A 22,793-nucleotide genomic window follows, 5' to 3' on the forward strand; every position below is an offset into this window, starting at 1 on the left:
TACTGGTGATATTAACTTCTACCACTCGGCTAAGGTAGTATCTGCCAGGCTTCTCCACTGTGAAGTTACTCTTTTCCTCTTTGTAATCAATAAGTCTTACGGGGAGATACTTTGAGACCATATAAATATCCTGTTTCTTGTCAGACTTTTGCCCACCAGTTATTAGCATTCATCCTCTAGCTCTTTTTTTGTGTGTATTTATTTATTTATTTATTTGGCTGAGCCGGGTCTCAGTTGCAGCATGCGAACTCTTAGTTGCGGCATGTGGGATCTAGTTCCCTGACTAGGGATTGAACCTGGGCCCCCAGCATTGGGAGCATGGAGTCTTAGCCACTGGACCACCAAGAAAGTCCCCATCCTCTAGCTCTTGCCTGAAACAGTTATTACTGTGATGCTTGCCTAATGGTGATTTTCTGTCTCCAATGGTCCTTCTACATTTATTAATTGGAATTCTTCTGTAAGGAAGAGCTGCCTCTCTTCCCATATTAATTAATTTATCCAATTATTTACTTATCATTGCAGATTCATGAATATTTATTTTATTCTATGCATTATAATCCATTGCTGTCATTATTTGTTTTATTGATCATATGGTCCCAGCCTTAGCCATTGGGAGCTCCTTCGAGTTGACTCCTATGTCCATTCAGTGTACCTCCATCATTTTTGGAGCACTTTCTTTCTTTCTGGCATCACAAGATGTTCCAGGCTCATCTTGTATTTTTCCTTCCCCAACCCTGGAACAAGCCATTTCTCCAAGGAGCTTTAGTTCATTTATTAGAGATTGGTATATAGAAACCAATGTGAGCAGTAGAATGTCATTACTTTTAGGCCCTCTCAGAAGACAGAATTAGGAAATAAGTGTGTAAATGCTAACACATTCATAAACAGATATCTATAATCATTTCTCAATCTCTCCATTTATATATGTATTAAAAACCATAAATTCTTTCTGATGTCTCCAGTTCTAGTCCAGTACCACAGAGTTCATGTTAGCCTTCCCTCTTCCCTTACTTGTTACTTTTTTTTCCACAAGAGAACCCGGTTCTCATTATCCGTGGTACATTTACTTATTTGTTCAATTCTATTAAACACTACAGTAATGTTAGAATTGCTAAACCATACATCTGTGAGAAACAAGTTTATTAACTACAGTTCAGTAGCTCTGTAGAGTTCTTTTTTCCCTGAACCTTACAGTATACAGTCAAAAGACTGTTTCCAAAGCTATTTAAGTAAGTTATTTTCTTCTTGGCCCCCTACAGTTGTGGTTATGCTATTTATTTGTGGTGTAGTTAGGTTTATTTGTTACTGTTTGTGTTCCATTGGTTGGTTGTAATAATTTGCATATGTGAAATATTAATGTGACTCTGTCACTATCTTGTCAGCTCTTTGATGCTTTTAAGAAATCTTTTCCACTTTAATCCAGTATTTTAGCTGTTTTCAGTAGGAAGGTCAGTCCAAATAAACCTAGCCCCACCGTATTACCAGAAATGAAACCTCCTCTTTGGAAAGGTATTGGTGAAAATCTACTATCTTTATATATTAAGTAAAATATAAATACAAAACAAACTTAACTTCTGAGTTTTATTTTTGAAAGGCTTTAGGAGGAATTGGCATACTAAAGCCTAGTGAGAACAAAAGGCTATCATACATTTTTGCATTTACTTACCATCTAGTAGATGGCTATTGCTTTTATTACTATAAATAATCAAGATAGCATATTACATGATAAGCCTCCTTTTTACTATCAGTAGGCTCATGGCACCTATTACCAAATTTGAAAGTTTTTAACTATAAGACCTTGAAAGTAAGAAAATACAGACTTCAGGTTAATTGGATTTTCCAGTTAAGCAAAGGCTAATCATAAACCCATTTTCGGTTCAAATTAGTGTAGATTTTCTAAAGTATAATCATCTACTTTTCTGACTCAGTTTTTCCATTCTACTGGAAAACTTAGGTTTTCTATTCCACTTCTACTAGTAGTAAAGTTCTGCTGCCACCACCAAGGTGACACGTATTCATTATAATTGCAAAATATAGGAAAATCCCAGATGCCTAACAATAAGGGAATGGTAAAGGAAATCATAACATATCTACTTGATGGAATATTATGCAATCACTTAAAGTGACGATTAAGAAGTGTAATAATAAATAACATGGAAGTGTTTCTGGTACCATGCTAAGTGAAAAATGGAAAAATCTATATGAGTAATATGATCGTGGGTAATTGTACATACACACATACATACACACGTAGAAAGATTGGGGGAAAATCAACAAAATGTATTTTCAAAACAAACCCATATTCTGGGGTTCTGTTACAGAAACTGAAAATTGAAAAATAGGGACTTCCCTGGCAGCCCAGTGGTTAGGACTATGTGCTTCCACTGTAGGGGGTACGGCGGGATCGATCCCTGGTCGGGCAGCTAAGATCCTGTGTGCCGCGTGCTGCGACCCAAAAAGAAACAAAAAACAAAAAGGATAACCTACGGACTGGGAGAAAATATTTGCAAATGATGCAACTAACAGGGCTTAATTTCCAAGATATACAAACAGCTCATACAGCTTAATATCAAAAAAAAAAGAAAACAAAGCAAACAACCTAATCAAAAAATGGGCGGAAGACCTAAATAAACATTTCTCCAAAGAATACATACAAATGGGCAACAGGCACTTGAAAAGATGCGCAACATCACTAATTATTAGAGAAATGCAAATCAAAACTATAATGAAGTACCACCAAACACCAGTCAGAATGGCCATCATCAAAATGTCTACAAATAGTAAGTGCTGGAGAAGGTGTGGAGAAAAGGGAACCCTCCTGTACTGATGGTGGGAATGTAAATTGGGGCATCCACTATGGAGAACAATATGGAGGTTCCATAAAAAACTAAAAATAGAGTTATCATATGATCCAGCAATCCCAGTCCTGGACTTATATTCAGAAAAGATGAAAACTCTAATTCAAAAAGATACATGCACCCCAGTGTTCAAAGCAGCACTATTTACAATAGCCAAGTCATAGAAGCAACCCTAAATGTCCATCAACAGCTGAGTGGATAAAGAAGCTGTGCAATACACACACACACACACACACACACACACACACAAATGGAATATTACTCAACCATAAAAATGAATGGAATGTTGTCTTTTGCAGCAACATGGATGGACCTAGAGATTATCTTATTAAGTGAAGAAAGTCAGAGGAAAACAAATACATGATATCACTTATATGTGGAATCTAAAGAAATAATACAAATGAACTTATTTACAAAAATAGAAACAAACTCACAGACATAGAAAACAAACTTATGGGATTAATAGATCCACACTATTATATATAAAATAAACAACAAGGACTTACTGCATAGCACAGGAAACTATATTCAATGTCTTGTAATAACCTATAGTGGAAAAGAATCTGAAAAAGAATGTGTGTGTGTGTGTATAACTGAATCTCTTTGCTGTACAACTGAATAACACATACTGTAAATCAATCATACTTCAATTAAAAAATAAAAATAAAATGGTAGATCTCTCCTACTATAATTTCTAAGTTAATTGGCTCATTTTTTTTCTTTTCACAAATAAGTTAAATGGATGCTCATGTGTAACTAATGCAACTTCCTTGCCTCCATTTAACAAGAAAGTATATAGTTGGTACTCCTCTGGTGGCACAGTGGTTAAGAATCTGCCTGCCAGTGCAGGGGACACGGGTTCGATCCCTGGTCCGGGAAGATCCCACATGCCGCGGAGCAACTAAGCCTGTGTGCCACAACTACTGAAGCCCATGCGCTCCCCGCGTCCTGCCTGAGCCCGAGTGCTTGCACTAATGAGCCCACATGCTGCAACTACTGAAGCCCACGCACCTAGAGCCCGTGCTCTGTAGCAAGAGAAGCCACCTCAATGAGAAGCCCGCGCACCACAACAAAGAGTAGCCCCCCGCTTGCCACAACTAGAGAAAAGCCCACACACAGCAATGAAGACCCAATGCAGCCAAAAATAAAATAAAATTTAAAAAAAGTATATAGTTAATAGTTCTACTTGGCCAGTTTAAAACAAATTTAAAATGTTACAAGTTTAGTGAAATCTTCTTATGTTGCTAATCATGTCAATAAGAAAAGTAATCATGGAACAGCTCTGCTCAGTGGAGAGAAAGTAATCTGTCCTATATGGTACTTGACCAAATCAAGCATATTGGGCAGAAGAACACACTGTCAGTTTTTTTTTGCCAATTTGAGGATTAATTAAATAATAAATAATTACCGAGCACTCAGATTATAAAAGTAGTTCATTTCAGATAGTTCAAGAAATGTATGTGTTAAACTTTCCAGCATTCTTTAACAGAACTAGAGTTATTTCTTGAATGTCTTGTTTTCTTTATTCAATCTTTATGCAATGAAAGTAAAGAGATGTTTTGAGAACATTACAAATAAGTATCTAAAGATTAAAACATTTCATAATACCCAGTGGTGGCAAGGTATTAGGAAGCAGGCATATTTATACTCTGTCAGTAGGGGTACAGTAAATTGGAGCCAACATTTTGGAGGACAGTTTGGCAGTGCCTATAAAAATGAATATGCATTCCTTTTATCTAGTAATTCCACTTATAGGAATTTATTCAGTTATAGGGTATTCTCCCACAAGTACAAAGATTGATTAGCAAGGATATTTTTTGAAAGCACTGTTTATAATAGCAAAGAATTGAAGTACTCTATAAATGCTCATAAGCAGGGACTAGTTAAATAAATTATGGTATATTCATATAACTAAATGCCAGATAACTGTTAAAAAGAATAAGGTAGATTTACAGATTGACATAGAAAGATGTTAAAACACTATATGTATTTTTTAAAATTATTTATTTATTTATTTACTTTTAGCTGTGTTGGGTCTTCGTTTCTGTGCAAGGGCTTTCTCTAGTTGCGGCAAGCGGGGGCCACTCTTCATTGCGGTGCGCGGGCCTCTCACTATTGCGGCCTCTCCTGTTGCGGAGTACAGGCTCCAGACGCGCAGGCTCAGTAGTTGTGGCTCACGGGCCCAGTTGCTCCGCGGCATGTGGGATCTTCCCAGACCAGGGCTCGAGCCCGCGTCCCCTGCATTGGCAGGCAGATTCTCAACCACTGCGCCACCAGGGAAGCCCTATATGTATTTTTAAAGCCAAAATTTTAGTAATGTTTTAGATAGATAGATGTGAATAGAAAATTTCTACAAAGACTCACAAGAAGTATCTCTAATATGGATGATATTAGATATATCACTAGAGAGTGGTACTGCTGATTAGGAATAAGTGGAGACTTAAACTTTCATTTCAGTCCTTCAGTTTGTCTTAATTTGTTTTACTCTAAACATTTGTTGCTCTTTTTTTTTTTTTTTTAATATTTATTTATTTATTTAGGCTGCGCCGGGTCTTAGTTGCAGCATGTGGACTTCTTAGTTGCAGCATGCAGACTGGGCTCTTAGTTGCGGCATGCGAACTCTTTAGTTGTGGCATGCATGTGGGATCTAGTTCCCCGACCAGGGATCGAACCCAGGCCTCCTGCACTGGGAGCACGGAGTCTTAGCCACCGGACCACCAGGGAAGTCACCTGTTACTCTTATTATTAAAAAAAATTTAAGAGTTTAAGAATAAAAGAATACCTGAGCTAAAAGCATACCATCTTTTTTTATATTCAACTATGATTATAGATGTCATTCTCTGCCACAGTTTTGCCACAGCTGTTACTGGCTGCTTAATCAGGCATGGTAGCCAAAACTCATCATTTTGAGAAGTAAACTGTAAGTCCCATGCCTGTCATTTTCTGCTTTCAAAATGAATTAATATATAATTAATATAACCTTACCACCACCAAAAAAGTTCCCAGGGCCATGACTAGCTGCCCTAAACCTAGAAGGAGAAAGTTTTTTATCTCCAAGAGAGGTATGGCTCCTGGATATTAAATAGCTTATCTTTGCAAGGCCACCAGGAGAACAGAACTGAAAGGTATGGCTGCCGAATATTTCTGTATTTCCCTATATTTTTTAGCTTGACCTTCATGATGTTGGCCAAGTCACCTAACAGGCTGTTCTCAGTGGACTTGTGTGTATGACAGCTCCTTATAACATACACATGGTGTTCTCAGTACCTGAGATTTTTTAAAAAACAAACAACTGATCCTAGTTGCCCTAAACTTGTAGCAATGCGATATTTCTTTCCTTTCTTTATTTCCCTACACTTCAGTGATTAGACTCAATCCCACGAAGTCCTGATTTACAAATAGGGAAATGGGCACACCTTCAAACCTGCCCTTTTTGTGTTACAATGTAAAGGAGGAATATGTCTATAAATTGGGAAAGTGAGACTCAAAGAGGTTAAATGACTCATATAACTCATACCCATATCTATGGTAGGACAGGAACTCTTAACCCTGACCATCTGACCCTTAACTTTTTTTTCCTTTCATCATACATCCCTCCTCTCAGGAGCAGAGCAGATCTCTTCAGAAAGACCACTGTTATTCTGGCTTACTCTCCTACTTGAAGAACTTCAAAGAAGCTCTGAAATCCACTATAGAACTAAAATTGGCTTTGTAACCTTTCTGATACTTTGTTCAGAAAGCATTTAGAACATTAGAGTTATGTCAAACTTCAGGGATTATTATTTATGTGCAGAAATAGCTAATATTCATTCTGGTAGTCAGGTCTAAGTATCTGAGCCAGTTTCCATCTCCGAAAAAGAAGGAAATAATATACTTTGGAAGGTGCATTAGCTCCTTGCAGATGGTACTTATATGTCTGATTGATCCATTCCCCTCCATCACCGTCACAGACAAATGACTGGCCACCTGGCTGGAGGTGGCCATGGTGTGGTGGGAGAGCACAGAACCGGGAAGCTGAAGACCAGGGCAGTGCCACTCCTCTCAGCCTCCACCTCCTTGTCTGAAAAATGAGGCCATCAATTCCTGCTTCTTAGGGCTGTTGGAGATTCATATGAGAGCTGTAGGTTAGAAGTCTTTGTGAACAGTATATCCTTGGGCACATCTGAGGAGTCAGACAATTAAAGGAAACATTATAACATAGTGGTTAGGAGCTGAGACTTTGGTGTCATGCTTCCTGGAGGGAAGAGACAAATTTTATTTCTAGGAAGATCACTTTGAGAGGAGACTGTCTACAGGAGCATTTCTGATACCACCTGGGCTAGATTTGTAGACCTCAGTGCATCTCTTTGGTTGTCTCATGATTCATGTCAAGGCAGTGATGCTCAGAATGAGGTCAGCTGCCTGAATTACCCAGTGCTTTGTAATCTGAACATATTTGAAACCCTGATAGTCAGCTGAATTCAGTATAGGCAATCGAACTGCAGCATTTATAAGAGGAAATTTTCCTTATGGGCCCTAAATTCTATTCGAAGAAATTTCAAGAGTCATAAATAAAATTGCTTAGTATTAAAAAAAGAAGAAGAAGAAAAGAAAGAAAGACAGCCTTTCTAAATGGGACTCATGAAGTTGGTTTCAATAGTGAGTGATAGAAATAGGAAAAACTATTTCAAGATACTGTGTAAGAAGGCAGTATTGCAGTCCTAATTTCGGAGTAAGACAACCCAAAGTTTACCATTCTGATGGTGTCATTCACTAAAATGTGGGGCAAGTTCCCTCACTTCCCTGAGCCTGTTGCCTTGGTAGTAAGTTGAGGGTGACAGGCCCTACTTTGGTTGTGACAGTTGAGGTAAAGCATTTAGCACAGTTCTTGGCACATAGTGAAGTACTCAATAAATAATACTAATTTTATTTTTAGGCAAGGATGACTAATATTGTGTTTCTGAGTGATTAAGAAACAAGCTGGTAGTGTCTAAAATTAAATTTAGAATAAGGAAGAAAAAGAGATGTTTTGATTTTCTTTTGTTGTATGTTTTGTAATTGTTTAAAAATTAGCACTAGAGATTGATTTTTGTGGCTCTGTAGTCTGGGGCGGGGGGCACGTTTGTTGAATCTATGGAACCAAAAAAAGATGGACAATTGATTATACAGCACTTGAAGTTAAAAAGGAGCTATTGAACGTATAACCATTACTGTAAGAGCCTCATTGAACAACTAGCCTACCATTTCAACATTATTACCACCCCACCTCCTCTGAAAGCCTTTCCCAACCATTTCTGCACACCGTGATCTTTCCTGAGAACGCATAAAGCTTACTGACCCTATTTGGCCTCAGAAAAGCACTGAGGCAGTTACTTAACCTGTCCTGTGGCTCTCCTCCACAGGGCAGGGTTCAGGGCTTTCCTCAGTGGGGGCTGGGCTGGGCCCTCCGGAGGATGACTGAGTTCATACCTTTCCAAGGGTGCATTCTTTCAAAGTACTCTCCTGCATATTCAAGAGAAGGTGCTGACACACCGAATGGTATTTGGTGTTTGCTGTGTTTCAGCATTAGAGAATAAATGGATAAGGGTGGGAAACGAGCACCTCAGCCAGCACTCCCCAGAGAATCGAAAGTTCCTTGAGGAATGAACAGCAAAAATCTTGACAGACATGACAGGGTATTTTAAATAGTACCCATGTTGACTGTAAGTAAGAAATACAGACAGAGATGATTTGCCTGGGCCCCACTAAGGAAATGTATGGGAGAAATAAAGGAATTTCTAAGGTATTAGGTGTATCAGTCTTATTCTTCCATGTAAAATACTGAGAATGTCTCTCAATTTAGATGTTTGCTGAGCTTCTGCTGTGTGCAGAATCATAATGATGATAACTAACATTTGAGAACTTACAACTTTCTAGGCCTGTTTCCTCTGATCAGCAAAGTGGTCTTAGACCTAGACAGAGTCATTCATGGTGGAGGTAGGGATAGGGGTTAGTCTTGTTTGGGTGTGAGGGAACAAAGGGACCAGGGATGGGAAACCAGTTTCTCATCGTGTACTTGTAGAATAGAGTTGCAAAGAGATGCTTGAGAAATGAAAGGCAAATCAGGCCTCTTTTGTACAACCTCTAAATCAGCTCTATGGTCTCTTCTGCTTGCAGGCATCAGAAGTTGAGAGACAGCTATCCATGCAAGTCCATGCCCTCAGAGAAGACTTTCGCGAGAAAAATTCATCAACCAACCAGCACATCATCCGACTCGAAAGCCTTCAGGCCGAGGTGAGCCTCCCCGTGCAGCAGTGCTTGGATGGAAGTGCTTTTCTCATTGGAGGTGCCGTGCCAGGTCTTTTAGACAAGGAGCCCTCTGAACAAAAACCTGCTCTATCTAAAATCTCTAGGGAGACATATCTGTGAGACACTGAATGGGGAACACTTGACCATGTTCCTCCGGGTAGCCTGTTGTCTAGAAAAATAAGCTTGCTCAGAGTTACTGCTGAGTGTGTCGAAATTATGAATGCCCTACTTTTTACTGAATATGTTGATCCCTCAAAGAACATCCATGCCAATCCTAAATAGAAGGTTGGAAAGGGAATCCTCCCTTCCTCCATTCCATTTGGGTCCAGTTCAGTCCATCTTAATAGGGCCTATTATTCTCACCTATAAACTGAGAGTAATAGAAGTGTCTACTTCATAGGGTTGTTGTGAGGATCTGATGAGTTAATACGTGGAAAGCACTGTGTGTGGTGTTCGGAAGAAAGTAATGTTATTGAAAGTATATGAGAGGGCAGGCAGGGTCTATGGCCTGAGTGGGCCAGAGGGGGGAAAAAAGGTAGCACTTGGGACAATACTGTGAGAATCCAGTTGTGGGGAGGAGAGGGGAGGGGTCATATCACCAGCCCAAATGGGGGCTCTCTCCTGAGGAGACTTCCACCTAATCTGCTCCCAGGGCCCCTCAGCCAAGTGTCCGAACAGCAGCGCTTTGGCTGAGTCACACTTTGCGGGACGGTCTAGCGCCACATGATCGTGCACCCCAACTGTGGTGAAGGAACCAGCCAGCGTGGTCAGGCCCAAGAGGCCCAGATGGCTGCTCTCCTGCTTCATAAATGACATGAAGATGTTTTTCCTAAAGTCTGTCAATATCTTCTCTTTTCTCCTGGCTCTCACTCCCTTCCTTCGTCCCTTCCCTTGGAATTCCCACTGGTATTGAGCAGCAGGTTCTTGAAGTAAGTAGTTTGTGCTGGTGGGTTTGGCATGCCTGTCTGTGACGGTTTGTGTGCATGATGTGCTGTTCAACCACCTCTGCCAAAGTCTGACTCCATCGAGTTGCCTGTTTTCCTTTCCTCACCACCCCCAATTCACTGTTTCTAGACCCTCATGACACAGGGTCTTTCCCAGGAATATTTATGGCCAGATTTGGTCCCAAGTTTCAGGGTGTGTAGGATGGGGAGAGGGAGTTGGCTGCCTAATGCCAATTCCTTGCTTCATCCAGTAACACTGCTACTTTTAAAAGCCAAGCTATGAAATTGTTTATTTCAAATAAGTTACTTCACATAGTGCTGAACTGCTAAGTTTTTTTAAGGGGTGGGGTTGTGTATCAGAACCATATTACCTCATGACTTCACTGAGTGGAACTTGGGAAACAGGTGATCCATGGGAAGGAAAATGTAAAGGTCAGAGGGTATTTAAATGAAAACCAACTAGAGTAAGAATTCCCTTCATGTGGGTAACGCTGCTTCAGTGTGGGGAATAGTGGACCCATTCACAAAAGGGCCTGCTCCTTTCGGTCCCTTACCCAGGTGCACACTTGAGAGACAGTGTTTCTTTGTTTGGCCAGATACCTGATCCCTCTGGACAAAGGCCACATACTTCATTTCCCCAGGACAGCATCCTATCTGATGGGTGGGTGGCCAGGGAAGATCGGTGCCCTATGAACAGAATTCAGAGAGTGAGAACAGCCAAAAAGCAGGGAGAAGGTAAAGATTTCAGAGGACTTGGGACAAGTTAGACATTTATTTCCAAATCTCCCCTGGAAACAGTCTGAGGTTGGTCCTTTCAGTGAATTGTTGTCATGCTAGACTAGAGAGCGTGGAGAACATCTTAAACACAACAGGAGAATATTCACAAGAAACTGGTTGAGAGATCAGTCTAGCAGGGAACTGATAAATGGGAGGAGCTGGGGGACCTGCAGGACTCCAAAAGTTCCCAAGGCCACTAGCAATTGAAGGGATTTGGGAAGGCTTCCCATAGCCCCTGAGCAGAGCAGGGTTCTTGGGCTGAAGCATCGCTGGCCTTGGGGAGTGCTGGGCGGCTTCTTACCCAGCATCTCTTTCCTCTTTTCCTCTGCTTTCTCACTGAAATGGAAGAGACAAGACAGACCTTCCTAAAAGAAGGTCTGTATCTTTCTTGAGACTAGCTAGATTCTCAGTGTACAAACATATCAACCTGTTTAATAAAAAGAGAAAAATTGCTTCTATTCACAAATTTCTTGCTCAAGCAAAAGATACTTTAAGTAAAATCAGTTATTTACTAGTGTCCATGTCGTGTCCCTTCCCAGGACACGGGCTGATGCAGGCACTGCTATGTTTTCTGTATCCTGCTGGCTCCCCCATTAACCCGGGGTCTGGACCATGACTCTAGAGCCAGACCTACCAGCAGTGGGGGAAGGACAAAGGAGAGACATAGAATATGAGAATACAGCGGCTCCAGAGGCTGTCTTGGGCATTTTCTTTTGCTCAGGACTTGAGAAAGAAGAATGGTCCCGCAGATTAGGTTCCACTGCCCCATAAACTGTGGGGTTGAAGTAAAGTTGTAGGCAGGGGACTTCCCTGGTGGTCCAGTGGTTAAGGCTCCGCGCTTCCACTGCAGGGGGCACGGGTTCGATCCCTGGTCAGGGAACTAAGATCCCACATGCCGTGCGGCAGGGCCAAAAAAAAAGTTATAGGCAGCAAGGTGGGGCCCTCATCTGTCTTATCTGTGGAATTTCCAGAGAGCACTAACCTTCCTTGCCTCTGCCTGGCACCCCACATTCCAGCTTCCCCAAAGTTCAACTCCTACCCCTTCCCAGACAGGTTTCCAAAGGGGAGGGGTTTTCTCCTCAGCTTAAGAGTTCACAGCTGTTCCTTCAGAGGTGGAGGCACTAGGCCCCTGGGCAGAGCACTTGGAGAGACACCTGCCTTCATGTTCCGGGGCTGGTCCCTCCCTCCCTACTCATCAGCCCGGTGTAACTCCGCACCACCCTTGTGGCTCTCCACCCTTTCAGATCAAGATGCTGTCGGATCGGAAACGGGAGCTGGAGCACCGTCTCAGTGCCACCTTAGAGGAGAATGACCTGCTCCAAGGGACTGTGGAGGAGCTACAGGACCGGGTGCTGATCCTGGAGAGGCAGGGCCATGACAAAGACCTCCAGGTACTGGGGCAGAGAAGCAATCACGTAGGACCAGGGTCAGATCAAAGGAGTGCTTAGCTGCCCAGCCAAAGGGAAAGGCTGGGAGGCCAGTGCCACCACCGGGGTCAGGAGTGGGTAAAGCTGAGGTCTCTCCTTGGGCCTGGTTATGGTTCTCCTCAGGCTCTGCTAACTGGGCTGGTCTTTCTCTGCCAAGAACAAGCGCATTGCTACCACAGGTCACCCTCCCAATTTGTTCTGAGCCACTGGCCCCAGGAGCAGTTTCACTGAGTTCTTTCTGGGCTGTTAACATGACTGGAACACCAGGAGTGCTGTTCTGCCTCCTGGGGTTTGTGAAACCTGCCGGAGATTTCAGAGGGAGCCTGTGACTCTGTGCTTGGCTCATAGTGCTCTCTGCTGCTGCTTCCCCAGGCTCATGCATTTAGTTGGCTGGCACTGAACAGAAACCAAGAAGCTGCCCACTGAACACAGCAAGACTTATATCCTGATTCTGCCAGTTGTTAACAAAGGCACAGGCTGACCCCTCTATGAGCCTAATTAGCCTCTTTTTTCTTCCTAAAGGAAATTGCTTCATGGCTATATTTGTACTTATTTGGGAACTGCCACCAGGCCTCAGCTGAATCCCAAAGCTCACACTTGACAGGAAACAACCCCCTAAACAACAAGATAATCACTCAGCCTCCCCAGAAATAGAGTGTAGCACCTGCTGCCGAGAAAGCTTTGCTGTGCTAGCCTAGGACCACTGGGACCAGTGGCTAAGAATGCGCTGCTTCCCCTTGGGCGTCCTCTGAGTGTGCCAGGGAGCGGAGTAGACTGCAACGGTGCCATTCGTGTGGAAGTGGTCAGCCAAGTATACTCGAGCGCCAGGTGTGTCCCCACCCAAAGACCAGGCCTCAGAAGGCCCCACTGGGCTCAGCAGTTGGCTGTTGAGGAAAGCCCTGGGTTGTGGGATAAGGAGGCCTCTTAGGCTAAGGTCACTTGACACCATCAGTTAAACGGCCATCTGAGTAATTAACCTCTTTAAGGGCAAATTAACAGTTTTTCTCTCTCCATGCTTTTATACCTTCAGCTCAGAACTTTGTATAAAGTGGGGCCTCAGTAAATGTTGAATAGAAAATGATGCTGGCTAAAGCAGTTTTCAAAATGGAAAGGAGTTTGCTCATATTTTAAGGTTGACGACGATAATAGCCATGAACATCTGTATGCCGCTTTACAGAGAACAGAGTGTTTTTGCATATATTCTAAAACTGAGGCTTAGAAAGATGAATCCTTTATCCTAAGAAGTGTAGTAAGTCCTTGGTAGAATCCATAAGAGGACCCTCCTACCTGCTTTACCTGGTGCTCAATGATAGCTTCCAGTGTATCACTTGGCCTCTGCAAGTCAGTGTTTCACCAGCATTTATTACCCCATCAAGCACTCTCCTGAGGGTTGCTGAGGTAGAGTATGGAGAGGAGAAGGAAAAGAAGTACAGAAAAATGGGAAAATGGCCCTGCCTAAAACAAACTTCTAGTCCAGCATGAATTCACAAATGAAAAGTCCTTATTTCGTATCAAGAATGGGAGACCTGGAGATGGGGAAGAGCCAGGACCAGTGTGGACCATGCAGTGCCTGGCTGGCACAGTGGGCTGTATGTTCTCTAGCAGCCAGAGTCCCCAGTCACACTATGTTCACATCCTCACCATCTGCACACTCGCTGTCTTCCAATTGGGCTTCTTCAAGAGTAAGAGCGTATCACTAGTGCAGGACCTACATCAAGTCAGGGAGTTCCCACCTTGATTTGGAAAATCTGCATTTATGGGCTGAAATCTCATCTTTCTGAACTATTTGTAATTTTTTTCCTTCTATTCATATAAAACTCTCCTTAAGGTGTTGCTAATTAGTTCTATTGATGAAATGGCCTGTACTGATACGGAAATAGAAATTTCAGCTCACTCAGGGAGTAGGTGAATGGTCCTAAATCACACTTGTAAAACGTAGAGCTAGTGGCCTTGGAATATATGTAATCCCATGATTTTAATCCTTTTCCTCAGACAAGGGATGAGAGGAAGGCTGAGCAGGCAGGGCAACAGGCCTGCCACAAGCAGAGTAGCCCCCTTTAATCTGGTTCACTATGTAACTGGGCTTCTACTGTCAAACACAGATTTTTAAACCACTGATCAAATCCAACTCTGATTTTTTTTTTTAGGCTGAGCAGTGATAAAAATTATTATTTATTGAGCACCCACTAAATTTAAAAATCAGGCATTTTGCTGAACTCTTAATACCCAGTAAAGGATTTGTCCCTCTGAGGGCAACTTAACTGCCCTATTTCATACCAAGCTGAGCATCTTATAAATGTGTGCACGGGCCTCGTCCCAATCAGTGGGTGGCTTTCATCAGCAGAGAATACAGGCCCCGCTTACTGTAGGGACCCAGGAAGCAAATGACCTGGAGTCTAGACCTCGCTCTGACTCTGGGTGTGTACCATTAGGGAAATCACTTAACATCACACCATCTCAGTTCCCGCAACATAAAATGGGGAGAGTGCCCCCACTTCTGCCAACTTTAAGGGCATGAGTATTGTAAGCTTGAACTTAGTATATTCTCCAATCACAAGACGTTTGGTGTCTTCCTTGTTCATACATATAAATACATTTGGTTTCATCTTTGTTTTATAAAGGGTGATATTTCTTATGTTAGAGGGTTCTTATATTTAATAGACTCTTCCTTGCTTTGGTTTAGTTTTTCTGAGTTTGTCCGTGGATCAGTTATTGACCAGAGAGGGGCAGACCTGTCCTGGTCTTTGTTCTTTTGCTGTTATAATTAATTAAGCACCTTTGAGTGGGCATGAGTAATTGAACTAATGTTGTCCAGTGACTAAGAACTTGTACTTGTCTGTGCTGAACTTCTCCTGCTGAGATGTCTGTGGAGTTGTCTAGAAAATAATTGCAAAGGATTTTGTCAATTTAGTAAATGCCGTTTGTAATTGTGCCAGATGCTTCCTAGGCATATCTTTAAAAAAAAACAAAACCTAATTTCTTCTCTCTGAGTTTCCTCAAAACCAAGGCTGGAGGAGTTCCCACTGGACCAGCAGGTATTGCTGATCCACTGGAACCATGCAGAGCAGGCTTGCCAATTCCTTTTTCATTCTCCGAGCAGCCAGGCTCCAAACTGTTCCTAGTTAAGGCACATCCAGACCACTGGTGCCATTAGCAAATGTTCTCTGATACTGGACCAGCGGAAGGGAGGCTCCCAGGGCACCAAAAGGATTGGCTGCAGGCTCTGCAAGGCAGCTTGCCCCATTCATGAGAACAACAGAGCTCTGAGTTGCCCACTGCCCCTTGGTCTCTGCATCTCTGCAGGAGCCATAAGCCCACCTGGATGACAGTCTGGAAAAGATATACAGTGTTCACTCTTTTTAATGAACAGGGATGACCCAGAAATGCTGTTTTATAAAAGGGTAAAATAATTAAATTTAAATCCCCAGAAGCTCTTCTCCCATCCTCACCCCCAAAAATATATTTTAAAAGGAGGGTGGGCAGTCCACAAATACAAGAGTAGGAAACATTGCTCCCGTGCACGTGTAGTATATGGACACGTGCATAGCAGTTAGCAAACAGATTGATTCTGCAGTGAGGGTCTGTTGTGCTAAAAGTAAGTGTAGTGATGGAGTATATTAGTAAGAATGTGGCATTTAGCAGCCACAGTAGAGTCTCCCCTTACATTCAGCAGTAACAACCTCACCAGGTAGCAGTGCCCTGTTTGGACTCCACAGGGAAGGAGCCACAGAGAATGTAGAGAAGGGTGAAGTAGTGGCAACGAAAGAGAGGGAAGGAGCCCTGGCCCGTAGGTCATGATGCCTGCATTGCTGTCCCCTCTCTACCACTGGTGTCACTCTCCTCCTCTGAGCTTCTCGTGCTATGTAAGGCCCTTCCCAGGCCTAGGGCCTTATCTGTAAACCATGAGGTATGACACAAAGTAGGGAGAGACTGCTTTTCCCATGGGTTTGGGAACTCTTGGTATTACTGCCCAGATGTTATTCCAGATCCCACCCCTAGCTCCTTTCCAAATAACCCTTTTCCTCTTAATTTTTTCATTAAAGTACAACATGCACATAGTAAAGCATACAGATCATAAGTGGATAGACCGTTGAAGTTTTATATATACCTGTGTAAACACCACCCACGTCAAGACATAGCCCATTATCAGCACCCACAAGTCTTCCTCCTGCCCCCTCCCAGTCAATATGCTGCCACTTCCTCAAAAGCAAGCTTCTATTCTGACTTTCATCTCTTTTATCTCAATGAAGTTTTGGAACTTTTTGTAAATAGAATCATACATTATATATTGTTTTGTGTCTGGTTTTTGCTGAACATCATGTCTAAGAAATTCATCCATGTTGTGGCATAGAGTAGCAGTATGTTCTTTTTTTCACTGCTGTGTAGTGTTCCAGCATGTGAATATATCCATTCTATCTTTATTGGTGTTTAGATTGTTTCCCATCTGTGGCTTTTATGAATAATGCTGCTGTGAACATCCTGTTTGTCTTTCATCTACATTTTTAGTCATTTATTACTGGGTCTGCACCTAAGAGTGGAACAGCTGGATCGTAGGAAGAACAGCTGGATCATAGAATAGTAGGACAGATCTGTATTTCACTCATTAGAAACTGCCAAACAGTTTTCCACAGTGGTGGTTCATCTTCCATTTCCACCAGAAATGAGAGTCCCAGTTATTTTACATCCTCATCAGAACTTGATATTATTATTCTGTTACTATTATTTATTTTGGCCATTCTGGTGAGAGTCTAATGGTGCCTTACTTTGTATGCCTGTATGTTTGCGTGTTTAACATTTTATTCTGGAGAATTTCAGATGAACTCAAAAACAGAATAATACAGTGACATCCCATGTAACCCATTGTCCAGCTCTACAAACCGTCCATTCCTGGCCAGTCCCGCCCTATCTTCATTACATCCATTTGCTCCCCTCTCATATTATTTTGAAGTAAATCCCAGAATTTTTATAATTTCATCTGTAAATAAAGAATACCTCTAAATAAGAACGTAAAATAATATAACCACAGGACTAGTACACCTAGAAACTTCAGCAATATTTCCTTTAATATCATCTAATATCTAGTCAGTGTTCAAATTTTCAATTGTCTTATAAATGTCATTGTTTTTCACATTTTTCATTTGAATCAAGATATAAATTAAAATATGCCTACATGTGGCAGTTGGCTGATATGTTTCTTAAGTCTCTTTTAATCTGTAGGTTCCCCCTTTATCTTTCTTTTTTTTCTTGAAATTTATCTGTTGAAGAAACTGAGCTATTTGTCCTATAGAATTTCCCAAATCTGGATTTTGCTGACTGCATCCCCTTAACGTAGTCTAGCCAGTTCTTCCCTCCTCTGTATTTTTCTGTAAACTGGTAGCGGGATCTAAAAGCATGATTGGGTTCAGGGTCAGTTTTTCTGTTTGGGTTCAGCCCGCCTCACCACCGTTTGCTGTCTCTCTGAAAGCTGCATCAGAGCCAGCTGGAGCTCCAGGAGGTACGGCTCTCCTACCGACAGCTGCAGGTGAAGGTGGAGGAGCTCACCGAGGAGAGGAGTCTGCAGAGCTCTGCAGCCACCAGCACGTCCCTCCTGTCTGAAATAGAGCAGAGCATGGAGGCCGAGGAGCTGGAGCAGGAGAGAGAGCAGGTGCTGGCATCGCCACCGCTGTGGCACGTGAGGTTGCCCAGGGATCCTGGGGCAGACCCTGGCCTTCGAGAGCCCGTTGGCCATCCCTGTCACCCCGTGCCTGCTGTTTACCTTCAGCCTGGCAGGGGCCCGTGGTCTGCACTTGTGCGAGCCCCTAGGCCTGCTGGCTGGAGCTGTCACGAAACAGTGCCTCTTAGGAAATGCTAGTTGACTAATATCAGCCTCATACCTCTTGTACTGACAGGGTTTTAGAACATTTGTGATCCATCCAATTAGCTTCTTTTCATACTACTCATAACCACTCATTCCCCCAATCATGCGCTGACTTCCATCAAAGTAACTGACTATATAAAGATGTGCTTTATGTGCAAATGGGAGGGGCTTGAGGACAGGGAAAATAAGAATTGGGACTCTGTATAGGTGTACTGGGCCCAGAATAAGTATCAGTATTTCTTGGGACAGGTGATTAAAAAAAAAAAAAACTTTCCCTATAACTAGTATCTTGGATTCATACACTAGAAAAAGATGGCTGGTGGCAGTCTTCTCTAGAATCCATAATCAGGAATAATTCTTTGTGGGGCAGCTGAGACTGCAGCTCTGGGAAGCCTACTGCCAGGTTCGCTATCTCTGCTCACACCTTCGAGGAAATGACAGCGCTGACTCGGCCGTCTCCACGGACTCCTCAATGGATGAGTCTTCAGAAACGTCGTCTGCCAAGGATGTACCAGCAGGCAGCTTGCGCACTGCTCTCAGCGAGCTCAAGAGACTGATACAGAGCATTGTGGATGGCATGGAGCCCACGGTAAGAGGCCAAGCTGAGAGCTCCTTGCTCCACAGAACCTGGCCGGTGGGAGGTTGAAACCAAATGCAGAGGGTGAGGTTAACCCTAGAACTGGAACCTTATAACGTCTGCAAGAATTTCTTCTGAGCCCTCGTCTGAGAGCACTGAACCACCGGGGAGCAGGCAGAGGGCCCGATGCCGGGGATGGAAGACTCCAGAGTCCCTTCCTGCAGGCACAGGATGCAGAGGAGGCCTCCCTCCGTGTGGTTATGTGCAGGCCACGGGGGCCTCGAGTGCGAGGGCTTTCCTGGGAGGCTTTGACTGTAGAAATTTGCATCCCGGTAAAAACTGCAAGTTACTTTTCTGTAGCCCCTCGGTCCTGGTGGTGGAGTTAGCTGTGAACAGGCAAACTTAAAAGATCTGAAGCTTCTCTGCTCGAAGGCTAGAAGTGAGCACAGAAAGTTGGGACGATCAACAACAAGGGCCTTTTAGAATTCCAGACGTGGCTCCTCTTGTGGAGGAGAGGAACATTCCCACAGGCTTCCCAGGCACACGGGTATTTCTTCCAGCTTCATGTCAGATTTCTGCCAGACTTACTCTCCATTCACCACCCCAGCTCTCGGGTTGTTGTTTTTCTTCAGGTTTCCTCATCCTACAGAATGGTTGCATCTCTCTACCCATATGAGGTGAAGTAAGGTGAAAGGGTGGTTGTCCTTACCTGAACATGCTGTGTTGATTTGTGGAACGTACTGTAGTGTGGAGGCCGGGTCAGTGTGGGAAAGGGAGCTGTCAGAGTGAGGTGTGCTGTTGGCTCCACACAATTTCCCTTCCCCGAAACCTGAAACAAAATAAATGTCTAGTTATTGTTTGTACATTGAAATTGAGCAAAAGAATCTCTCTCTTCTAACCCTCTATTTCTTCCCTCTTCTGCCTCTCTTTTTTTCCTCTCTCCCCCTCTCCTCCTCATCCCCCCTACTATCTTGTGCTTCCCCAAACCGAACCATCTCTCTGCTCCCCTCCCCATTGCTCCCCTTTCCTCTTTTATCTCTCCCTTCTGCATCTCTCCCACTAACCATCTCTCCACTCCCCTCCACTCTCACCACCTCTCTGGTTGGCCGGCTCTCTCTCTTTTGCTGTCAGAGCTCCCGGAGAATTGATGATGACTCCTTAGAAGAACAAATAAGGCAGACCAGTGAGGATTCGAGAGCCCTAAGGGAACTCATGGAGGGAGAGAGGGGTAAACTGAGGCAAAGCCTAGAAGAGCTGCAGCGGCTCCACAGTCAGGTGAGCACCCCCATCCTCAGCCCAGCGCAGGATGTGCATGTGTCCCCAGCTCCCTCAGGACCCCTGTGAGTTTCCCTCTCCCACGTCTCTTTGAGAAGCAGTTCTCCTCTGACAGATCCTCAGGGGCGGTGACCTAAAGTTGAGGTGAACTGGGTGTCTTCAAGAAAAGAAGCCTGGGACTTCCCTGGTGGTCCAGTGGTTAAGACTCCGCACTCCCACTGCAGGGGGCCCGGGTTCGATCCCTGGTCAGCGAACTAAGATCCTACATCCTGCGTGGCCACGAAGAAGACAGTCCTCTGGTTTAGGCCAAAGTGAAATTGTCAGGGATAAGAATAGCTTGACCCTCCATTTCCTCCAGCGACACACTGCCCTCTACAGAGCCCAGATAATTGGGTGGATTCTGACAGTTTAAAGTGCCATAGCTCCCAGGATGCTTATGGATGGTTTTCCAGCAGCTTCTGAGCAGGGAAGTTTGCAAACCGAGGAACAATTGATCTTTGCAGGCCTGTTCTCCCTTTGTAAGTGCCGTCACCTCTGCCAGCCTGTTTTTCAGCTTTAGAGGCACTTGCTGCTCTCAGTGTTACTCTCCTGTTTGATCATGATCTCATCTCTTAAGAACACTGGAGAAGGACATCTATATTCTGATCTGAAAAGTTTTAAAGGGCTTAGGAGCAGCCCCACCCAAAAAGGAGCTTCTAAAATCTATCCTAGGAGATAAATAAACGCTCTTCCCTTTGACTGGGGTCACGTGTGGAGGTTCTGTCCCACTTGTGGGGGACACCAGACAGGTACCACTTTAAACCCTGCCCCCTTCTTTCGTTGTCCAAAGCTAGTCATCCCTTCCTGCTACAGGAAGAGGTTGCTGAGAGATGGAATTTAAGCCTGGCTTTCACTTCAGTCAGTATTTCTTAAATTTAAAGGAACTTACAGAAATAAACTCCTGCCTTTTTTGGGTTGTACCCATTAGACTTTCTAGTATTATTCCCTTGGAAGATATTGCACCCCCAGCCATTACTGTTCTCTTTTTCTTGTGAGTGACCAGATAAGGAGGACAGGAAGATGCTCCTGAAAGCTGTATTTTGTTCCTGGCCAACCCCTGGGAAGTAGGGTTGGGCAGCCAAAGACATTCTTTTGCCTAAAACCTAAGACCCTCAGGTGGTCGTTCCTTTTGCTGGGGGGGCGGTGGGGGGGAGCGTCAGACCTTCCAAACTCGAAGAATAAAATGCAAGAGAAAGCAGATATAAAAGTTCTTTGGATTAATAAAAGTCGCTCTGTTGCTTCTCTGAATTAGAAAACTAGAAACCCGAGAGGGCATTATTTGGTTCAGAAACATTAGCAAGGTGGAGGTTGCTGAGAGTCTGCTGTGGAACTATTTAGGAGGCCATCTCTACCAGGGAATTTTCCTTAAAAGTTCAACTGATAACTGGTTTAGGTCAATTCCTGTGGATTCCCTTTCAAAAAAACCTCATCAAGCAGATGGTTACGCTTGGTCCCAAATAGGATATAGAATTGGGCCTCTGCCAGGGGTCATCTCTTCCTTAGTCAAAGCTGCAAACCTCTCAGCCAAGCCGTCCCTTGGGAGTAACATTGACCTCCCAGGGCAGTGGATGGGATGCGGGTTGAGTTGCCGGGACAGTGGAAATGGCAGCCATCATGGCGGGCAGAGGTGCCTAGTGCAGTTAGCTCAGCGCATGCCTGTGCTGCCCTAGACCCCGAGAGGCGCAGGGTGGATGTGATAAGGCCCCTGCACTCCAGGGCCTCTCGCTATCATGAAGGGAGTCGGGCCAATTTTGTACCCTTTGGGGAGCAGGGCCCAGACAAGGTGGCGTGTGACCGAGTTTCCAACAAACAGATCCTAGACCAAGGTCTGCCCTCGCCCATGATCCAGCCTCCACTCCCACTGCTTTCTTGCTGCTTTCTTTTCTCTCCTGGAAACTAGGCCAGAGGTAAAAGGTATGGGGGCCTGGAAGGTGAAGTGCCGGCAGTACCGCACCCCCTCAGAGGCCTACCCAAATTTTAAAATAAAAGAGAGCCCAGGTTTAATTTAATTGATAATTACTTGTTTGAGGCAGAAACCCATAGCCAGACCTGAAGACTTGCCCCCTGGCCCTCGTGATGGCCGTGGAGAGCTCCCTGCCCACCCACTCAGCCTTTTCTCCCCCGTCCCTGCAGCTCTCCAGTGAGCGCTGACCGTGGGGTCTGGAGCTGCTGCCGGGAGCCAGGGAGGACCTGCAGAGCAATATGAAAAGTTGTTATTCTTGGCTCCTCAGCCAATTCCCAGGCCAATAAACCAGGTCGTGGGAGGCACAGTAAGAAACACAGTCCCCAACCCGGTCATTTGGCTCCTTTATGCTTGACTGAAGCACATGCCAGTTACTGCAGGGACATGAAAACTCTGGGGAGTGTGTGCTGGGAGCAGTTGAGGCCCTTACTAATGAGATCTCGGTGACCCCTCCTCTAAAATCTCAGCAGGTTCTCTCTCCTCCATCCTCCTAGCCACTGTCCCATTTCAGACCTTCATTCTTTCACACCCTGCCTTTGGTCCTCACTTCCCAGCTGATTGCCTTCCCCCAGCCCAGTCACCCTCCATATGATATGGATCCATCTTTCTGAAGCACAACTTGAACGTGGGACACCGCCTGCACGTTCTAGATTGACTTCCCATCGCCGAGTAATGGGAAGCCTCCAGCCCTCTTGGCACCACGGTCTGGCTGCCTCCAGCCATCCAGCCTCCATTCCTGTTGTTTCCATCTCACCTCCTTAGCTTTAGCAGAATTGAATGTAGGCTACAGACGGGCGTGGCACAGGCTG

At 44.1% G+C, this 22,793-nt stretch overlaps 1 protein-coding gene across 5 annotated transcripts in view; it reads left to right on the plus strand.

Annotated features, from left to right (window-relative positions):
* LOC118906919 (BICD family-like cargo adapter 1) overlaps positions 1–22,793 on the plus strand; it is a 94,902-nt gene that overhangs the window by 58,893 nt on the left and 13,216 nt on the right. For 2 of the 5 annotated variants that reach the window (XR_005022620.1, XM_036874869.1), the window contains exons 3-8: positions 8,994–9,110; positions 10,043–10,054; positions 12,091–12,237; positions 17,738–17,917; positions 18,501–18,719; positions 19,839–19,982. Coding sequence is in view for 4 of the 5 variants with exons in the window: in XM_036874869.1 (XP_036730764.1) it covers positions 8,994–9,110; positions 10,043–10,054; positions 12,091–12,237; positions 17,738–17,917; positions 18,501–18,719; positions 19,839–19,982 (819 nt within the window). In the remaining variant the exon portion in view is untranslated. The remainder of the gene's footprint in view (positions 1–8,993; positions 9,111–10,042; positions 10,055–12,090; positions 12,238–17,737; positions 17,918–18,500; positions 18,720–19,838; positions 19,983–22,793) is intronic. The other 3 variants (XM_036874872.1, XM_036874871.1, XM_036874873.1) reach the window with 3 other exon arrangements.

The sequence above is a fragment of the Balaenoptera musculus genome, chromosome 14 (genome assembly GCF_009873245.2).
Source record: "Balaenoptera musculus isolate JJ_BM4_2016_0621 chromosome 14, mBalMus1.pri.v3, whole genome shotgun sequence".
Lineage (NCBI taxonomy): Eukaryota > Metazoa > Chordata > Mammalia > Artiodactyla > Balaenopteridae > Balaenoptera > Balaenoptera musculus.